At 37.2% G+C, this 17,978-nt stretch overlaps 1 protein-coding gene across 1 annotated transcript in view; it reads left to right on the forward strand.

Annotated features, from left to right (window-relative positions):
• Positions 1–6,979: 6,979 nt before the first annotated feature.
• Positions 6,980–17,978, forward strand: part of ANGPT1 (angiopoietin 1) — a 156,525-nt gene continuing 145,526 nt past the window's right edge. The window contains exon 1 of the mRNA XM_027897914.1: positions 6,980–7,613. Within this exon, the coding sequence (XP_027753715.1) occupies positions 7,317–7,613 (297 nt within the window). The 5' untranslated portion in view covers positions 6,980–7,316. The remainder of the gene's footprint in view (positions 7,614–17,978) is intronic.

Here is a 17,978-nt window from a genome sequence, read left to right on the forward strand (position 1 = left end):
ATCTATATCCTTCATGTTCTCTTCTCTGCCTCCTTTCTTGCTATTTTTCCTTTCCAGAACAAGTACGAGCAAGGTGATTTGAATGCTGGAAGACTGGGCTGCTTATGTTGTGTAATATCATTACTGTTGGCTTCTCCTGCTCCTGCCAGAGTTGAACTCTGGCCAAAAAGTTAAGCTAAGTTGGATGAACTCTGAGAGAACACGTGGAATTGAGTGTTCCCATTCATGAAAAATACAACAAGGTGTGAATCCAGAAGGCTGAAATATTGAGATTGCTCACTCCTAGGACTCAGTTTGTCATTTGTAATGAAACACATTTCAGTAACATCATTGCATTTGTCATATACTCTTTTTAGCCACACATCTAAAATGATTAAACTGTGGTTTTGAAGTTGAATTCAAACACGAATAGCAATCCAAACTATTAATCCCATGTTTTCCCAGTTTACACCTATCAAAAGATAGATATTTCACCCACATAATTAACTATTAGCTTATTGAAGGATGGGTTTCATCCTTCTTTGAGTGAAAGCAGAAGATATGTTATGATTGTTCTAGAAATGTTATAATACCAGATTTTTCACGGGAACTTGTAAAATGAAGATTTGGTATACACTCACTCCTTTTTCTTGTTTTACTGTTGGTGTATAGGTTATACCTCTTCAAGAGTGTTTTTTCTAGTCCCTTTAATTTGCAGTTCTTTTTCAAAAGGTATGTAGAAGTTGATCAGAGCTACACAGAAACTCAAAAGAAAAATTTGATGTTCATAACTTCTATCCAACATTATATCCAGTACAGTTTATTTCCCATATATTATTTTATCTAAGCCTATTCTAGGAAAAATAATGTTGCTAGGCAAATAAGTCTTAATTAGAAAATAGTATTTACCTTTCAAGAAGCAGGGCTTTAATCTTTCTATGTATACTTTAGCCATATGCTTGAGTTCTTGTACAGCATAAACACTGAGGACTGACCTGGATTTACATCTTTTTTCTATGTGGAGAAAATGAAGGAGAATGTTTTACATTTCAATTTTTAATTATGTCATAGAATGGCAAAGACTGACTTTTGCAGTCAGTTGTTTAGGGTGTCATTCAGGTTGATGGGGAGTCTGCCTGATGTGTCTCAACAAGCAGAAGAAACATGACTTGCAATTCATGCCTTGCTATGAATATATATATGCTCAAAAAGATAAAAGTCTGATTCCCGCCTCTCTTCATATCAGGCAGTAGAAGGATTAATGTCTAGGGCTCACCTACAAATGCTCTGACCATCCTTGGCAGGGGCGTCACTTCCCTCTTGGCTGCAGTTGAGTTGACAGTCTGAGGTACAGAGAGGTCTATGAGGAAAAGACTTTCTGATAGGACAGAAAGTCTAAACTCACTGGAGTATTATGCTTAGAAAGGATAGGTAGGTCTCATATTTCTTCTATGGTCAATGTAAGGGATTTTGTCTCCGATATTTTGTCCTCTGTGTCTCTAACAGTTACGTATCTAGTGCTCCTCATGAACAAGGCTTTTTAAGCACCTGATTCAGGATTTTTGTTTCCTTTAGGGAAGAAGGCTGTAATTATCTTGCAGTACTTAAGGCTTAAGAATCCAAAGGAAAGATGTTACCTTACCATTCCACAGAGTTTGAAGAAAGTGTGTAGTGGTGTTTTGTTGTTGTTGTTGCTAAGTATTCAACTTTTGCCAGTAGTCAGAAAAATCTTTTTTATTCTCTTTTATTGACTAGGGGACTGCAAATATTGCTTTCGTAGGTAAATCACACTATCATGGTTCCTGCCTTTGTGACCTCAAGAACAGATGTACATATAGCATTCTACTTAGAGCTACATTTTAAATTAAGTCAGAAACTGAAGGTAACGTACCAATAGGTTGCTGTTTCTCTCCTGCATTTTTCCCTGGTGAACATTAAGACCCAGAGATAATCCATAGAATAATTAAACCATTCAAACAAAAAACACTGCTATAAATAATTTCCACAAAATTTCACTTTCAGTGTAGTTTGCAACAGAAGGCACGTTCACATGATAGGGCTGAAATGCTGGTAACTGTATGATCTTTCTTTCAAAATCAGGCAGTTGTCTGGTTTTGTCTAGGATTTACAGCACAAGATCACTGTTGGTGGTCTTCTCATCAGATATTTTAGATTAGGGCATCTGTTTTCATCGTCATGCCCACTGTGTTCCATTACTGTATATCTCTACTGTTTGGGAGGGTTGAAGGTTGGTCTTTGAAAATAAATCAAGGATCCTGAAAATGTGAAAGGTAAGGACAAAAATCACCCTAGAGAGACAACAAGAGGATGCTGGGGGTATTCCCTCCTTTCCCAGGGAATGAGAGCAAATTTAATGGAATTAATCTACATGCTTTGTCTCTACATGCATAAGCTCAAAGATTTGTTACGAATATAAGAAAAACCTAATTTTCCCACAGCATGAAAATAAGTTTTCAGAAAATACCTTGCTCTCTCAGCTGCCAACATATTTGGAAAGAATCCAATAAAGCCTCTGTGTGAGACAAAATTCAGACCCATTGTACAGCATAACAAGTAGCTCAGGTGTTTCTATGGTAAACCACCATGCTCTTCTAAGAGCTGCTGCTTTAGCAGCTTCTGTGAGCTCTGTTAATGCTCCCAGCTGTTGTTCTCAGGTATGAAATTGAATGCTCGATGGTTGGGTTGGGCTGTGGCTTGACTGATTATTCATCACTGTGTTCTTTTGAAGGAAGGATCTGGCAAGCAACACCATGTGGATCATACCTTAACTATGCACATGTGAATATAAAAAATTCAGTCCTGAGGAGTAATTTATCTGAGATGACTACTTGCTTATTCACAGGAGAGTGAGAAAAGATAGCATACAGGTAGTAGGAGAAAGTGTTGTTGCATGGTAAGCAAGTCTTCCCCTTCATCTGCTCTCAATACCATCTGGATTTTCAATATCTTTCATCCTGTTCCAGTCTGAGCAGTATGATTAAATGGGATCATTTCCACTAAAGTAACTGAAGAAGCCTTAGCGCATAACCAGTCAGAGTTATGGGACTTAAAATCCATTTTATTCTCTAGAATTTATATATGTAGAACGAGGTTCTTTGGAATACGCCTGATTAAGAATAAATATTTTGTATCCTAATACAGCACTGGTTTACCTATAGAGAAAAGCTTGCTTCTTGTGCCTATACTCAGGAGCCATTCTTCTGTGACTTCCCTTATAAACCAAGGAAACTGAGTTGGAGGAACTCCAGGTACAGTGTGTGACATGATGCAACATTATTGCAACTCATCTGCAACAATAACACATATTGCAGCAGAAATGTAAAGAAATAGAAATAGATTTTGGTTTCCTAGAATTTATATTTGATATCTAAGCACGCATATGATTCTGTAACAAAAGCCACTAAAATACGTTAATGTTAGATATGTAGGAACCAATATCATGTTAATATAACCTTTATCCGGATGTTGAATTCCCATTTATTTTGCCTTGTGGGATTGATTACATAGTGAACTACAGTGTTCTGTATAGCTACTAAATAAAGAACGGGTATGAGACTTCATGGTCTGGGAAGCAAACCTCTGGATCCATCTATACCCTGTTACACAGAAGGAAAAGTTCAGGGAATACAAACCTAGTCATTGTGATGGAGGAAGTGGTCTTAGGAAAATAAAGAGCCTTTTAAACACATCTATGCCCCTACTCAATTTGTGGTTGAGCCACTGTGCAATCCTGGGCAAATAATTTAGATTTTATCTGTAGTATATAATGTAAGATGCTGCAAAAATACCAAAAGTGACTTCGACTGAACGGTGAGAACTATTTTTTTTCCTTACCTCACTGAAATTTTCAGGTTTTGGAAAGCTGGGACGTGTCACATAGATCACATGGTACTGCGATAATAAACTGTACATTTATCAAATTGGGTAAAACATGTCAAACCATTGAAACTCTTGGGCAAGTTTGTTTGTTTGTTTGGTTTGGTTTTGAAAACAACAACAACAACAAATACCTTAACAGAATTAGGGAATTTTATTAAATAAAAACTCTTATTATTTCTGAACCTATTTTCCTTAAATAAAATGGAATTTCTTATAAAATGGCACTGTAGAGTGAAGTGGAATAATCTGTAGATCTGGAAATAAGATTTTTTTCTTTATGGGTTCTTACTTTTCTGCCTGTGCATGCAGATGACCGTGAGTGTGTCAGGGAGGAGTGGTTCAATGTGCTTATCAAAATGACTTTGCTGTGTGTTTGGGGAAACAGCAAACTGACCTTGTTGGTCCCTGTGTTAGGTTTGGGAATGTCTGTAATTCTAGTTAGGGACCCTGGTGACTACTAGCTCTGACTCTTGGGTCGGCAAGAGCAACCCCAAAGCTTGCTGAGTTTCTATGTAGCCAGCAGAGCTGCTGCCTTTTCAGCAGTCACTCAGAGCCTTGAAAATATTGGAATGCATTCCATCACAATTCCCCTCCCTGTGGGCTAGAAAGGCTGCAAATTCGGAGTAACAGAATGGCTCCTGGGCTTCTACCAGGCTTCTGCCATCCCTTCCTTGCCTCTGCGTGAGACCCCGTGAGTTTGGGCACATGAGATGTCTCAGATGCACTACTCCTACAACACAGATATAAACGTTACATGGGGGGGGGTGGGTGTGGTTCTTTTTAGTAAGGAAGACTTTAGTGCAGCGTGTTGGTAGGAGAAGCTCTGACTGTTGCATGGCTGTGCCACATCTCCCTCCCTGCTGTGACACCTAACCATTACATTTTGCCTGTGAACCCTCAGTTTGGGACCTGGATTGGGGGACTGGTTTTGAGAGGCAGGTGCTGTGGTAGGAAACTAAGCTGGAGACAAATCAGCTAATGCCAAAGATGCTTGATAACTCTGGGTGCTTCTTGAAGGCCTTAAGGGCTGTTACCCTTCAGGAAGAAGGGGATGGAAGGGGAAGGAGAAGTCACCTCAGGCGGGAGAAAGGGGTCATATAATAGCAATAAAGTGAGCCAACTCTTCTATGAAGTCTTTTCTCATCTGAAAAACATCAATTGTAAGTCTGCAATCTCACTTTTTCATATTTGCATGTGAATAAATCTATTGCTTAAGTACTCTGCAGAAAATGAATGAGACATTTGTGTGTGTACTCATACTTGAAAATATGAACTAAAAATCTAGGAAGCCTTTGTACACCAACCTTTGCTATCCCCCATTTAAGTTTCTCTGAGGCCCTTTCATAAAGTACTCTTTTTATTTATAAGAAAAGCATGTATTGTTGCCAGGTTTGTGCTCTGGTATTTTTGCTTTGCCTCATTGGGAATAATTGTTTTTGTGCTAACCCTTCAGATCAGAGTCTAATCCTACAATTTTCTTCTCTTTTCATCTCTGATCTTAGATGAGCAAATATCTTAAAAATACATTTCACAATAATTGCAAAGACAGTGTAATAAACCACAGAACTAGTTCTGGTGTTGGTGGTGAGTTATGGGAAGTATGCAAGCAAGAAAGAAAACTGCAAGAAGTTGGTTTTCGGAGGCAGAAAAAATAGAGTGCTAAGGTGGGCCGAACAGTTCAGAGGTGGAAGAATATTCTTATTTTGATCAAAGTAACAGTAGCACTGATGTTTTGCTTTTTGCTTTGTATTCTTTCCTTTTTTTTTTTTTTTCTCTCTCTCAATTGAATATATAAACATTTTAGAGTAAGATAAGAATATCTCATTTCTCTATTTTATTGTAGGAGATATTACTTATTGGTTCAAATGCAGTGGTTTCTTTCCAAATACAAGATGAAAAACCTCCATGCAGGAATAGGTTCCCTGGAAGCATGTCGGATGCTTGGGTGAATATTCCAGGCAGTTCTTTTAGAATGACGTTGTAGTTGTGATACAGGTGGCAATTGCATTAGTACTGAGTGTGCTTGCACTCAGAATTTTTACAGGTTTCTTTGAGAGTAAAAACCTTGAAGATTGTTTTTTAGTGATACACTATTGTTATTTAGAAGACTACTTACTTTTATGGAAAAAAAGTGTGCAAAGTTCTCTGCATCGGCGTTAGCTGATATTTATGGAACAACAACAAAAGCTAGTGCAGGAACTCAGATCCAAATTCGTGTAAATTTCATGAATATTCCAATCCTGTTTATAATCTCTGCATTTTTTATTTGTCTCTAGCAAATACCAAAGGCATTATTTAAGTATAAGATACCTTAAGCAGTTAGCACAATCTTCTTCTGGGGAAGTTGCCCCAGAGAAAGTTACCATATATAATGAGGAGTGCCTTATAGCCCATATAGACTTGCAAATTGGAAGAAATTTTTTGCATCTGATAACTACTCAGGAGTATAGAAGACAATCTGGACTACTTCAGCCACCATCCCTCACTGTTTTTTAATTAATTACCTCAGTTTAGGCACCAAACCTAGAAAATTATTATCTTTCTAAACTGCCTTTTCCCATTACTATTTGGCAACCTTAATTTCAATATATGCTGTAAAAAAATTTTCTGAAAACACTTCTAAAGAAACACAATTGTCTTAGAAAAGTAGCTAAAGCATGTGAGAGTTAAATTTGACTTATTTTCCCCATAAGGGTCATTTGCCTGATTTAGAAATCTTTAACAGATACAGAGCAGTGCAGAACTGAAAGTATTTTTAATTTCAGTGCTTTGTATATTTACAGAGGGATTACAACAAACTTCTACACTTTATCTACATTTTGATAGGTCAGTGTGAACATATGAAGAGTATTAAGGTGGACTGCCTTACTTATTAAACTTACGTAAATTCGTCAAAAGCCCTCAGCAGTTGTATGCAGTAGGGGCTGCAAAGACATGCATGATTGAGGTCATGCATCCAGCCAGTTTGTAAGATGATCCCTCTGTACTGAGCCATCAGCCATCCTTAGCATAGGGGCGCACTCATACACACATTCCTGTCAAGTCATCTTGTGAAAGGCTGCTTGCTTCCAGCTTGGCTTGAAAGTGCAACCTTAATAAAACTCACTGAAGCCTGAGAGAAAATAGCAGTTCTGCAGCAGATAGTGTAGGGGAAAGAGACTGGGATATGCATATGCAGCTGCCTAAAGCAGGCTACATGCTGGACTGTAACAGAGAGGAAATAATAAATCTTAACTACTATGCTATAAATATTCCCAATTTTAACTAAGGAAGCTATCCTCACAGTGAAATTAAAAAAACTAACAGTTTATCCAAGCCTGAATTTTAAAGTGCGTTGCTCCAGCCCTTTTTCCAAAGACTTTAAGGGAAATTAAGAACAAATTTAAAGAAAGAGGAAGAAAAAGTTTTTCTGAAAGCAGGAAGAAAGTAATAATAACATGTCAGTTTTCCTTTCCTTTGCTTTCCTGGCAGCAATTCTTGCTCATATAGGCTGTAATAACCAGCGTCGGGGTCCAGAAGCCAGTGGGAGAAGATTTAACCGGATTCAGCATGGGCAGTGCACCTATACTTTCATCCTGCCAGAACAGGACGGGAACTGTCGTGAAAGCACGACAGACCAGTACAACACAAATGCTCTTCAGAGAGATGCTCCTCACGTGGAACAGGATTTCTCTTCCCAGAAACTGCAACATCTGGAACATGTGATGGAAAATTACACTCAGTGGCTGCAAAAAGTAAGTGTTTCTTTTTTTCATTTCTCACTAAATGATTTTTGTGGGGGATGTTTATGCTGTTAAAAACTTTCATTAGTTTCTATGAAAGCAGCGGTAATAAGGACTGTGTAGGAGAGAAATGTTTCATCTAGAGTGCACCTCTCTTAGTGACATAGCTCTTGGGAGCAGAATTTTCTTCACTTTACTGAAAGATGCAACTTCTTAAAACTTTTTCTCAAGACATTATGGATGCATGTGAGCCAAAGAACATAAAAATCCTCCAGAGACTCTGCTGACAGAATTTACTAAGTATTCTTATAAGCTCTACTTATAGTTCACAGATGCAGATCAGATGTCATGCAGGATACCTGCTACTCTGACAGCAAAAGGGAGTATTTTTTAAAAATCAACATTTAAGGGCACTGGATTAAGCATATAATTGCTCCTTCATAAATAGTTCCTATAATACTATTCTACCCAGCTAATTGCTGGAAAGAAAGAAGAAAATATAAAGCCATTCCCACTTCAAAACATCACAGTAAACCTTTTTAACCATGTCTTGAAATAGCCTGTTCAATTTGTGTGCATATATGTGCATTATTTCCTAAAAAGGGGAAAATGGGTTACAAGGTGTTGCAGTACCTTAGTAGAAGTAATTATTTTTAAGTACTTGTGCAATAGCTCTAAACATCTAATGAACTCTTCAGTGTTTTATGTATGCAGTGGAGTTTGAGTCTGAAAAGACTTAAATATGTGAATAATTTCACTCATATGAACACCCCATTCACCTTAACAGGATTACTGACTTGTGTAAGACTACATACCTTGTAGGATCTTGTCCATGCCTTGGTAATGAAAATGCTTTGGGGTAGCTGACCAGCAAAAATAAATAAACAAACAGTCCATGTGTAATTATCTGTGATATTTCCATTCATCTGCTGCCGTTTTGACCTGGTACAACTTAGAAAATTGCACAATTGAGTGATGCAACTAGTTGTGTAGTATGGCATAAGAAAATTGCTGTATGTACCTATTTGAGAGACACATGATTTAACTCCAAAACAAGTTCATATTAAGAAGGAATATCTCTGATGAAGACTCTACTAGGTGGGTTGAAACTTCATATTAGTACAGTTACTGTTATGTATCTAATTTTCAAATTTTGTTTCATCCAGACAGTGTACAAGACAAAAGTATGTTAAAAAGGACATACAGCCACCCCAGTCCCCCTAACTCTACGAGCATCTTTTAAAAGGATTTCTTGATTACTTGGTAAATTAATCGTGCTCTTGAATATCTGGCTTTAGCAAGAAAGAGAAGATTCTGTGCAGTAAGCATGTGACTATAAAAGAAAATATAACCAAGCATTTAATTTTTAGACTACTTCCCTCATTTTTTAATATCTTGGTGTGCTTTGGGGAGTATAAGGCTGGAAATGAGGGGGTTTCTTTTGTAGAAGAAACCAGTTCTTAGGAAATTATTTTACTGTGTTTTGGGAGACTGAGACAAGCACTAAAGAGAGGAAAGATGTTTTCTGTGTTTATGCACTCATGATTTTACTTGAGCAAATTGCCTGCTGAATCATGCTTCTAAGACTTTACTTATTCTGTGTTTGTCCACTAGAGACTGAACTAAGATCACTGTTTCACTGTGAACTGAACTTGAGGAAATATGAGTCTCTGGAGTGTGAATGTCTGAGGGTTAGTCCTTTCACACTTTGGAGGGAAGTGATTAAACAGGTAGGAAGCCCATTGAAAGGGGTTTATATTTGAGGACTTTTTTCTCCTGCAATGACTGTAAAACTGTCTACGGGAAGAACTATCCCCCTCCTTCTTTCCCTCCCAGCCCCCAACCCTCTGCTCCCAGGGGTTTGCATAAAACTGGGATTGTGCACGTATCCCCATGTGTCAGTTTTCCTTGGAATGAAAGGACCTGTTTCTCTGTGTGATGGAGTATGGCTCACTCTGAACAAATGAGGCTGATGCAGCTCCTTTATAGCATCTCTGAATACTGAATTTGCTTTGTTGCTGTTGCCATTACAAAGCATCTCAGCTATAACTCATTTCCTTTCAAAACATGCATAATGCCTAAGTGTAATGAATATATTATGTAGATATCTCACATCTCATTTTCATACTCTGCATTTATTTTTCCCCCTAAATTAGCTACACTAAACAGCACTTTACAATGCACCTGCTGTGAACGAAGTAAAGAATATTTAATAGTTATAGGTCTAGGACTGGAAGAGAATAGTTATAATAAGGAAAAAAGTTTAAGAATTTGAAATATAGTCTAATTTACACAAATGAAATATATTTATTGCTTCAGGTAGTAAATGTCAATAAAATTTCAATAACTTTCAGTAAAATTTTATATAGACAATATTTGGCAAAGTGAATTATTTTCTCAGCACAGATATTATCCTGTGACATTAGAAAAATATTTATTAAGAAAGTTTGTAAGAATCACAGTTTGCTTAAATCTCTAGTATTTTAATATAATTTTTTTCTTCAATATCTAAGCTCTCAGATTTCTAGAAGGAAAACAAATATTTTTTTGTAAAACAGGCAATGGATTTTTTTTGCCTAAAACCAAATTGCTTCTTTGATGACCTACAAGCTTGACTGTAGATAAAAACACCCTTGCTTGGGGAGCCAATTACAGGCAATTAAAGCCCAGCCTTGTCCATTAGTATTTGCATATCTATAGTCAGTGTAACTGGGGTTGGTTGAGAAACAGGGACATGGCAAAACGCTCTGTGCAGAAACTTCTTGCAGAAGATGACTTGGTAAACATTTTTAGAGATTTTCCTAGAACTGTTTATTTTAATACTGGATAACTTTCCCCATTGTTTAAGCTTGGGTTTCATTTCTGCAATGTGTTTATACTGATAGTTCAAAACAAACAGTTCATCATGTATTCTTTCTTGCAATAACTGACTGGCACACGTGACACTGTTTGGTATTCAGTTGCAGTGTCTAAGTATTGCCAAAGAGGAGTTACATGAAATATAATCATCATGTCTTGCTTAGGAGCTTGCTGTTGGCTTGCTGAACTTACACTATCGATGGGACACAGGGTACATTCCAGATAGCTGTATAGATGAGTGTTTCATATACTTATCCTGCAGTCCAAATGGTATTAATAATTGTTATTACCATGATAAGTGAGTTTTACATGATCCAATCTTTCTTGGTTTTCCTGATCATTACCTAAGCAAAATACATAAAAATTTAAAATTAATGCCTAATGATAGTATAGTATAAAAAGCTAACACAGACATACAAGTTTGAGTTGAAAGTGAACCATAATCATTCTGCTCAGTCAGTATCTAAACTTTGTGGTTTTTTTTACTTTGCAAATATTGATGGCACCACTACACCTAAACCAAAAATAAAAGAAGCTTCCTTTCCCTTTGAAGTGCCTGTGCTGCCACCAGCTACAACAGATCAAGCATAAAGTTATGATCTGGATTCAGTCATTAAAGAAAGAAATTATGAACATTTTTTCTGGGATATCTATAACCATTTGATAGTCTACTTTAAAGTTTATTCTTATCATGGTTTTGATAAATTAATTGTCTATGCCATTCTCTGTGATCTTTGTTGAATTCCTTATTTTGCAGCAGTAACAACACAAGTGCTCACTTACTTTTAAACAAGTAAGGAATCTAGGTTTTGAGGGGGCCAGTGATTTTATAGAACAAAGTGGCTTTTGGAAAGACTGGTATCTGTCACTGAGTGCTGTGTGGCTACACTGAAAGTCTTCCCGCTGTCTTTACCAGCAGGACTTATGCTCTGTTTTCTGCAATGAAATATGCCTATGTGTGTGAAGTGGCTGAATTTTGACTTGGATTTTATATGGTTTGCTGAAGACGGGAAAATTCCTTACACACTACTCTTGCTGTGAAGCTGAGTAAAAATGTGACAGAGCCTGCCACGAAGAGGACAGATCGAAAGAACTGTCATAATGTCCTATCAGGAAAATTTATATTAATATAAAGATGGAGGTGGCCATAGCAGGTCATCAGATTTGGAATCTGCTATTCTGCTTCTATGCGCATTACTAACATGGCTATATAAAGAATGGCTTTCCAGTAAATCTTTCCTCTTTCAAGGTAAACCGGAGCTAAAAGGAAACAGTGAGAAAATTTAATCCAAAACTGGGCACTAGCCCCCTATTTGGCATCCAGCTTGAACCTGTGTTTACTTTCTAGACATAGAGGTTGTTTACTACTCTATCTGCTTCTTTTTGTTTTGTAGTCAATGAATTCTCATATCGAAAATAGAGTCTCACCCTAGTGACATTTGAAGTGCAGTTCCCACAAACAAGTTGCATAACAAAGGGTGAAATTGAAATTAGTGGGATTTCTTATATAATGTGTTCTACTCAAGGGGCAATAATATATATAAAAGCAAAATTTAAGGAACAAATATAGCTTCACGGAAACAAACTGATTAAAAGAAAATTCATGTTTGTAAATTCACGAGTATAAAACCAAAATTTCTTATTTTCTCCCAAAAATCTCTTGGCCAATAATATACCTGAATATCAAAACTTCATTAATCAAATTGCTGAAGTCCTTGGGATATACTGATATACCCATAAGAAAGAGGCAAGACTTCAATTGTGGAAATAGCTGAAAGCTTTATATTATTGGGGGATAATCTGTTTGGCAATTTATGTTTTATTTTATGAAGCAGAAGACTCAGAGAAGTAGACTGAAGGATATTTTCACATGTTGCCACATTTAGTAGCAAATTACTTTAAAAAAAATATTTCCCATGCTTGGACAGAAGACTTTATCATAAAGGTCCTGAATGTGTTTATTTTCAGTGACGACAGCCATAATTAGGAACTTTCTGGTAACAATAAAATATTACATTTATTAGTCACCAGAACTGTCCAAGTGGGAGATCTCACTTGGAGCACTGAGAGCTTTTCTAAATGAAACTGATATACAGTAAAATGGCATGTCATTTTGAGGGTGCTGAGAACTCATCACTCCCATTCCCTTCTGTGGTTTGGAAGCAAGCTACAGTGCAGTGTGCCCTGGAACAAACAAAGAAAAAATAAAAAAGACAGCCAATGTGGGAAAAGAAAGAGCGCTGGATATGTTAAGCCTGCATTATCCCACTCAAGCTGATAATTATAAGATCATTAAGGTTAGAAAAGACCTCTAAGATTATTGAGTTCCAACCTTTGACCAAGCATCACTTTGTCAACTAAATCATAGCATTAAATGCTTCATCCAGTTGTTTCTTCAACACCTCCACAGATGGTGAATCCACTAAACCCCTGGGCATCCTGTTCCAGTGCTTAACCACCCTTTCAGTGAAGAAATTTTTCCTGATGTCCAACCTAAACCTCCCATAGCACAGCTTGAGGCCGTTTCCTCTTGTCTTTTCCCTAGTTCCTTCAGAGAAGAGACCAACCCACTCTTGCTACAACCTCCTTTCAGACAGTTGTAGAGAGTGACAAGGTCCCTCCTCAGCCTCCTTTTCTCCAGACCAAACATCCTCAGCTCCTTCAGCAGCTCCTCATACAACTTACACTTTAAACCTTTCACCAGCTCCATTGCTCTTTGGACCTGCTCCAGCACTTCAGTGTCTTTCTTGTAGTGAAGGGCCCAAAACTAAACACAGGATTCAAGGTGTGTACAGTACAGAGGGACAATCACTTCCTGATTCTGCTGGACACACTGTTTCTAGTACAGGCCAGGATGCCATCGGCCAGGGCACACTGCTGGCTCGTTCAGCTGACCATTGACCAGCACTCACTAGGCCAGTTTCCAGACACTCTTCCCCAAGCTTGTAGCACTGCATGGGATTGTTGTGACCCAAATGCAGGAGTCAGCACTTGGCCTTTTTGAACCTCATACTGTTGGCCTCAGACCATCGATCCAGCCTGTCCCAATCCCTCTGCAGAGCCTTCCTACTCTCCGGCAGATCAACAGTCCTGCTCAACTTTGTGCTGTCTGTGAACTTACTGAGGGTGCACTCGTTCCCCTTGTCCAAATCATTGGTAAAGATATTAAACACGACTGGCTCCAGTACTGAGCTTTGGGGAACCTCTCTAGTAACTAGGTGCCAATTGGATGTAGCGCCATTCACCACCACTCTCTGGGCCCAGCCAGTTTTTACCCAGCAAAGAGTGCACCCATTCCAGCCATGAGCTGCCAGCCTCTTCAGGAGAATGCTGTCGCCAAAACCAGGTGTTACACAAGACAGGTTTTTTTCCAGTGGGAAATCTCTTAATGCTGCGCCATGAGAGAGTAACAAGCCTAGAGAAAGAGTAAACCACCTGAACTGTCCTGTAGAAGTCCCTACTTCTCTTCACTGACCCCAGGGAAATCCTGAGCAGCTCACTTTCTGATTTAAAAGCTTCAGTTAAGTAGGATGGATTTAAGCTTTACTTCTGTCCATGTCTGTAGCACAGACTTCACTTGTGACTGCAAGATAATTGTAAAGTATTCCTTTTTCCCTTTCCTAACACAGGTATAACACTACTACTCAATTTCACAAGGCTGTTGGGAGGCTTAATACGTTATTTTTTGTGTTGCTTTTAGAGTTTTTGTGGTGGAAGGTTCTTGAAAGTTTATGTATTATAATGTTTTCGATATGTACAGCAAACAATGGGAGATTAAAAAATCTTTTGGAAGGAAATTGTTTTTAATATATAACTAAAGCACTTCATATAAAATAGGCAGATAAATATGATGAATATGAATCTATAATGCTAAGAATATCTTGCAAGTTGCACTCAGATAAATTGATTATATGTGTCTTGCTTACATTAAGAATGGTCCTCATACTTGCAGTGTTCTTAAAACCCACCCAGGAGCTGCTGCTTCAACCTGTATTCATCTAAAATGAAAAGGGCTGTGTCTTAGTCTTGTATGGATTCTCATGAAGATCAGTGAGGTATATCTAGTTTTTTAGAGCTGTTATTACCAACATTTTGAATTAACCTTTTGTTATCAAAACTGGGCTCATTTGTGTGACCTATTGCAAGCACAACCTGAAAGGTGAAGATTGTTAACAATTTGCTTGTATGCATCTCAAATTACAGTTCAGCTTAGTTCAGTCCTCTACTCTGTATTTGCAATAAGTTGCAAACAAGGAAGAGCTAGTAAATGAGGACCTTCTAGAACCAGTATCATGGTTTAACTGTGCTTCAAACTCATCTTTGACACCAGCAGCTCAAGTGTCTTGAATAAACAGCTCTGGTGTAAAAGTCTTCCCAGTAGCATAAGAATTTCCTCTCTTGTTAAGAGGTTGAAGTTTGATCAGGAAAAGGAAATTGAAATAGTTTCATATTTCGTAGTAAGAGTTCTTTTTCTTATGAAACAAGCTGTACTTTAACACAAGGTTATTCTTGTGTAACCATGTGCATATTTTAGACAGTATTATGAAACACCACAGTGGTGAATATTTAGTTGGAAGGGTACCTTAAAAATGCCAGAAGTTGTTGCATATTTACACTACATTCTCATTAACGTTTCTGCAGAAAGATCAAGATTCACTTTTCATTGCCTCAGTTAGGAATCAGGTTAATCTAAACAAGCATAAGTCACTCTGCTGGAATAAGAATTCTAACCAGTTTAATTATCCATGTTTAAAACTGATGTGAATCAGCTTAGCGCACTAAACAAGACCTAGCAGTGGGGCTACAGTTGACAATGAACAAGCATTATGGTACAGAAGGTCAAAGCAAGGTACAGGGTCATCTGGAAAGATGCCCAAGTTGGGTTATTAAAAAAGTTTGCTTTTAGACTTAAAACAAACCAACCAACCAAAAAAGTGGTTTAAGATAATATTATAATCCCTCAGAGGAAGTCATATGGAAAATCAGTATTCTAGGCCATGGGGCTACATGATTGAAAGAAATTTCTTATACTTCTTTGACTAACTTCTAGGAGTAGAAATTAAAAAAAAAAATCAACTTGTAATAAAAGGGTAATAGTAAGAGAACTATGCTAATTTCATGGTGTAATAGTTTGTCTTTAGCAAAAGTACTTTACAGGTCTATTATATGGTAGTACATGGTCAGTGACATGATCTGTGTTACTATTCATTTCTGAAAGAGAAGTAGGCTCAAAATACATGTAAAATCTTGAAGATGGAAAATCTGTGTAGAAGATCCATGACTAAAAAGTGGCTGATGAAAAATTCTCTAACAAGTTTGTAGAATTCCTCTCACTTTGACACCTCACTCTGGTGCACGTCTGTGCACACATATACGCATGCACATACATGGATTTCAATCTTTGGAGTTTTGGTGTTAAGGTACATGGAAATGTGTTTCTAAGTGTTGTGTCTTAAATCCATTCTCGTGTTTTATACCAACGTACCAGCTGCCAATCTGTTACCCTCCTCAAACTGAACTCTTGGCTCAAAAAAACCTGGAAAAGTTGGCAGCAAGATGAAACCTTGTGTATTGAACAGTTCCTCATACTGTGTTGCTGATAAATTATAAGTGCACATTTGCTTTTGTACTTTCCAGAATCTATATGAAGCAAGTATTTTCATATAATCTGGAAAAAATTACCAGAGCTTTGTACTCCCTATCCCATGTTTCTGTCCTTACATGTGCATATGTTGCAAGACAAACCTGATTGTACTTTGTGCATGCATGACATCTGCTTCTTTAATAGGACTTTGCATAACTATATAGTTATATTATGTATATATTTTATATATAATATATATAACTATATATTTTATATAACTATATATTATAGGTTTTCATCATTTCTTCTGGGAATTTTTATTTGTTGGAATAAATTCTTGCCATTTGTCATGTTTTCTCTAGTTGTCTTGTTGCAAATAAGATGCAAGGCATTTCTTCTGCAATAGGAACGCATGGAAGCGACCAAAATCTACTTTTTTCAGTTATGAGAATTCCCTTCTGACTCTACTCTGCCTGAGAATTTGTGTCCTGGTATTCTTTCTCCTCCCTTTGTATCAAGCAGGCAAATAGGCTTGAGAGATTCACTTAGAGATAGGATAAGCTCTGAGCATCCCTTCCAGGAGGAAATTAAGGCAAGAGTAGAGAACTGTGGGAGAAAATTGGGAGTATGACCTTAGAAGGTAATTTGTCTCTTTTTAATGGCATGGCTTCTTTCACACTAGAACAGAGATGATCAGATTGATGCTAATCAATTTTGAATCTAAAACCTACTTCAGCTGCAGTCCGAGATGTCATTTATAGACTGTCTTCTTTCATATCTACACTTCCTTTAAAAGCTCTCTGTGTGCAAGAGGGTTTTCTTGAAAGATGCTATTTAAGTTACAAAACTCTAGTGTTTAGCAGATCAGACTTTTAGTTTCCTCATCTGTGGTCCATACCAGCCTAGAACTGCAAAGAGAACCTGTAAGGTTTCAAAGAGAAAAGCACTGGTGTCATTTGAGTGCTCCTGCCCACTGTTCTAAATATTACAGCAAACATTCAGTCATTATCAAACGCTCTTCGTGATTCAAACTGGGTTTTTACATCCTGATTGTAGGTTAAAAACATCAGATTCTCAATGTGTAAATTTACTATTTTGACATCTATTTTAATATTTCAAATTTAACATACTCCAAATCCACAGAACAATTTTGAAATACCCACAAAAATCAAAGGAGCAGTTCTAGTACAATCTCTAGAGATGCATTTACAATTTCTCTTCAGTTTTGTGGTGGACTTGCCTGCACTTTGGATCATATTATTTATCAGTGTTTTAAAATTGTCAACCTATGTTTATAAAGGTGTATTTTTCTTTCTGAATCTCTTGCTTGCAAATATGGTCTTGCACAGTGAAGATTTAAAAAAAAAATATTGTGGTTGTTATATGATAATTTTGGGTTTGTTTTGTTTGTTTGGTTGTGTTATTATTTCTTTTGGGTTTTTGTTTGGGCTTTTAGTTGTTTTTTTTGAGTTTTGGTTGATTTGTTGGGTTTTTTTTTTTTGGTTTTTTTTGGGGGGAGGGTTTATCTAGGCAATGTATTGAATCAAGTTTTGAATTTGAATTAAACCACCTATGATTCTATTTAAATGTGCAGATTTTTCGTTTTCATATGTTCAGCTTTGAAAAGCTTTACCAGTAATTATCTCCTGGGAGTTTTAGTTCTCATGCAGAAATCTTTTGCAGAAAAGAGAATTGTATTAGATAAATCTTTTTATTAAAATTCTCCCATCAGCTCAGGGTGTGCATAACAATAAGGGCCATTTACACGCCTTTCTATTCTCACTTCTGAGCCATCCATTTGTGTCTTGAAAAGACAAGGATCTTCAGAGAATTATCTCACCATCACTATCAGAGCACTAGTTCTCCTAAAACTCTGTTTTTTTCATTGAAAAACCTGTGTGGAAGTTACATGATATATCTGAAATCTCAGAGAA

This window comes from Empidonax traillii, unplaced genomic scaffold, assembly GCF_003031625.1.
Source record: "Empidonax traillii isolate 1590-97213 ecotype Southwest subspecies unplaced genomic scaffold, ASM303162v1 scaffold566:size1034704, whole genome shotgun sequence".
NCBI lineage: Eukaryota > Metazoa > Chordata > Aves > Passeriformes > Tyrannidae > Empidonax > Empidonax traillii.